The sequence below is a fragment of the Myotis davidii genome, unplaced genomic scaffold (genome assembly GCF_000327345.1).
Source record: "Myotis davidii unplaced genomic scaffold, ASM32734v1 scaffold244, whole genome shotgun sequence".
NCBI lineage: Eukaryota > Metazoa > Chordata > Mammalia > Chiroptera > Vespertilionidae > Myotis > Myotis davidii.
Window position 1 is genome coordinate 1087156 of NW_006294993.1, and position 3731 is coordinate 1090886.

At 59.4% G+C, this 3731-nt stretch overlaps 1 protein-coding gene across 1 annotated transcript in view; it reads right to left on the minus strand.

Moving 5' to 3' along the window:
* Window positions 1-2431: 2431 nt before the first annotated feature.
* Window positions 2432-3731, minus strand: part of MRGBP (MRG/MORF4L binding protein) — a 3638-nt gene continuing 2338 nt past the window's right edge. Inside the window, exon 4 of the mRNA XM_006769540.2 lies at window positions 2432-3293. Within this exon, the coding sequence (XP_006769603.1) occupies window positions 3121-3293 (173 nt within the window). The 3' untranslated portion in view covers window positions 2432-3120. The remainder of the gene's footprint in view (window positions 3294-3731) is intronic.

A 3731-nucleotide genomic window follows, 5' to 3' on the forward strand; every position in this document is an offset into this window, starting at 1 on the left:
GCAGCCTAGCCCCGCAGAGGGGTGTGGATTCTCCCGGCCCCGCAAGAACCCAGCGGAGAGGGTTCGGCTGCCTGTGCCTGGGCATGGTGACAGCCAGGAGTGGGACAGGGACTTCCAATCGCCCAGGAGCTCGGCGGGAGGCCTGTCTTGGTGCTGGTGCCACGGCTCCCTGACATGTCGACCTCCATCAACTCTCCGGCACAGCCCACCTGGCTGGAGCTGAGTCTGCTCCCCTTGCTAAAGGACAGTGGTGACTCCCCCAAAGGATCGGGGCCCTAGGCATTTCTGCGTGTCTGCCCCCAATGGCCAGGGCAGATTTCCTAGGGAGTGGGGCCAGCCCACAGGACAGGGGAGGGGCCTGACCTTGTCAGCCCATTTGCAGTTGGCCTTGGAGGCCCTGGCGGTGATACCGGTGATACCGGGGTAGAGGGGCTCCTCTGATGGAGGCTTTGGGTGCTGGGCTGGGGGTCATTCCAGGTTTGCTGCTCTGGGAGCCCTGCAGGAGGGGACCCCGGCTTCACCCCCGCAGCCTGCCATTCAGCCTGCCCACTGAAGACACTGCCCAACTGCTGCTTTATGAATAATGGCCACGCCCAATCACCCCGATTCTGCTGTGGGAACAGCTGGGGCTCTGGGGACGCCATGTGGGCTCAGCAATCCCGGCGGCTTGTTGCCCAGGAGTGTGAGGTGGCCAAGAGCATCACACCAGTGTCCCATCCACAGGCTCACACACGCTGCCCCAGGTGCTTGGCCAGGCTCTTGTAAGTCTGGCTGGGGCGGGACCAAGTTAGACCTGCCCTAACGCTTTCCAAAGGTGAAAATAGTTGCGGCCATGTTGTCTGGCCAAAGTCTGCCCATCCCTACTCAACTAGCCTTGCGGGCAGGCCCGCTGCTGCTCAGTAAGTGTTCAGCACTGCTTGGGAGCCCACAGTCCTTCTGGATTCCCCGTGGGGGCTCAGCTGGAGCAGGCAGCCGAGACCACACCACCTGGTTCCCACTCGCCGGCCCTGCAGGCGTGTGTCCGGGCAGCACCGAGTTGCAGGACTGTGCTTTTGTTCCGTAGGCCTTCGTCTCTATGCCCACCTCCTGCAGCCCCATCCTGTTTTCTTGTTCAGATCATTTCCATGCTACACGGTGGCTGTACCTAGACCCATGTCACAGATCGGACCCCTAGGTTGGGAGACATCACGTGCCACAGATGGCTGTGAGCCCGACCTGCACAAACCACGGGCAGCCAACTGGACTGGACTCACGTGCAGGGAAGCTGAGCTGGTGAGGGCTGAGCAGCCCTGGAGGCCTCAGGCAGCGGTGTCTGCCCAGGGCAGGGAGGCTCGGTCAATGCTGAGGGCTGCAGCCCCCACGGCGCCAGGGCATGGGGAGTGGGGCTACTTGCCTACCCTTCTTAAAGTGCAATAAAATGTTAATTGAAACAAGGCAGGTTTAATGACTAGGCTTCTCCAGCAAATTCTGAGGTCCCTGAAGACACTGTTCCAGATGGGAGTTTCCCAGGAAACCCAGTGAAGGGAGCCCCTCCCGTGCCGAGTGCCACCCAGGTTTCTCTGTGCTTCACAACTCCGGACCTGGCAGAGTGGGTACTGAGGGGGTTGGACACTGGCAGTGAGGGAGGCCAAGGGGCAGGGGCCTATCTCCCTGCATGTGTTCTAGAACTCTCTAGAAGGCAGACCTCTGCTCTCTTCCCATGAAGAGTTGTTGCCTGCTCTGCTGCAAGGATAGCTGGGTGAGCGCAGCGTGTGCTGTGCAGACTTCATCACAGGGAAAAGGCAGTGGCAGGAGGGTGTGGCGAAGGGTAGCCTCCGACCACCTGGGTTCTGTCTAGATCCCTGCTCCAGGCGGCAGGTGCGGACACACCCATGGGCCCCCAAGCCTGGGAATGCAGGCTCTGCTGCAGTTCCAGGACAGGGTGGATGCTGAGAGCAGCCGCTCAGGGTCAGCAGACTCTGGCACAAGACACTCGGTACCAAGCACTGTTGGCCTGCTGGGAGGCAGCGTGCCAGCCATGTCTTCAAGGGCCTGAAGAAATGGGTCTGGCACAGGCCAGCCTCCAACCTGACACTGGGCGGCCTCTCAGCACAGGGTCCTGGGCGGGCTGCAGCGAGTTCGGGCTCCCAGATGGTGGGAAGGCTGCTGGGTGGGCAGGAAACTGTCCTGTCTGTCGGTGCGCCGGCTGGCCTCCCCATCACTGGGTGGACTTCTGCTGTGCACAGCAGGCACAGCCCGGGCACATGCAGACATCCAGCGGGAAGGAGGCGCAGCTGTGCCGCGTTTGCTCTCCACCTGAGGGCCTGTCAGTCACGTCACTCCACACCTGCTAGGAGCTGCACCTACACCGTATCACGTGAGCCAAGCACAGCTACAGACTTCCGGCTGCAGCCAGTGACTGGCTGCGGTATGAACATCACACAAGCCCACGTTGCTTTCTGTGCTTTAATGCTCCACAGGCCCCGGCCCGGCCACCAGCTCCTGTCGGGCCTCCCTCCACTCACTCGTTTGGTCTGTTTGCAAGTTACTCGATAATACAAAAATAACCACAAATTCTGTGTCTGGCATATAAAAACTGAGCAAAAATTACCCCGTCGCTCATTCCCTTAAAACAAAACATCTTGGAAAAAATACAACATAGGTTTTTAACTTCTGCAGTATTTTTTCATATAAAACACTAGTAAAATAGGTTTCTTAGAAATTAAATAGTGAAATATCAACCACATTATACACATCGTTACAGTACAAGTGAATGAGGCCAAGTACCCAGCTGTGTCTCAGGGCTGAGGGAGGGGCCGCTGCATGCGGCGTGTGTGGCCTTTCTCCTGAGGTTGCAGTCACTTGAGCACGAGCAGCGGACAGATGGACAGATGGCCCAGTGGGAAGACGGGTGCTCCTGGGCGGGCGGGGACAACGGCGTTACTGCTCATCCTCCAGGCTCTCTGTCATGTCGGCTGTAGCTCAGGCCGCTGGCGCAGAGAGCAGCGGAACTGACACAGAGCGCACTCAACCTAAGCCGGCGATCCTTTTTCTGGGGGTGTGGGTGCCACAGATGCCCAGACCCCAGGGCAGCAGCAGGGGCCGAGCACCTGAGCCCTGCCAGCCCTTCCCGAGGAGCATCTAAGTCCGGCGCCGCTTGGCAGCACTGGGGCTGGAGGGGTTGCTGTTGGCGGTCAGGACCTTGTCGGTGACTCGGCTGCGTTTGCGCTTGTCCACCCCTTCCTTTGCCCCCAAGTCTGAGGAGTTCTTGTCTCTGTCTTTGCTGCATTTTTCGGTTGCTTTCCCCAAGCTTCCTGAAGATGAAAAAACTGGGAAATAAAATCATTTGGCTGAAAACAGAATATCCAGAACTTTATTTCACCTTCTTGTTCAGTTTGAAAATTCTGTCTCTACACATATGAAGCTCTGAACCCACAAGCTTCTCCTGAGCTGGGGGCGCCCGCCCAGCCCACAGAGCACCTGGTCCTCCTGAGGGCGTGCCCAACAGGGGGCCTCGGGCACTACGCGCTCAGGCTGCAGGACCCGCCCGGCCGCCACTCACGCCTGTGCTGCAAGGTGGAGCCAGCTTTTGCTACTCAGAGTTTGTCCTGTACTGAGGCCTCCGGCACTGCACACTGGGTCCACCTGACTGGGCCCGCCGGTGCCCGGGGCCGCCCTGTGGTTCATTCATGGTGTCGGCCACACGCACGATGTCCATGCCCGGCGAGGCTCCTGCCCGAGCAGATGGAAGC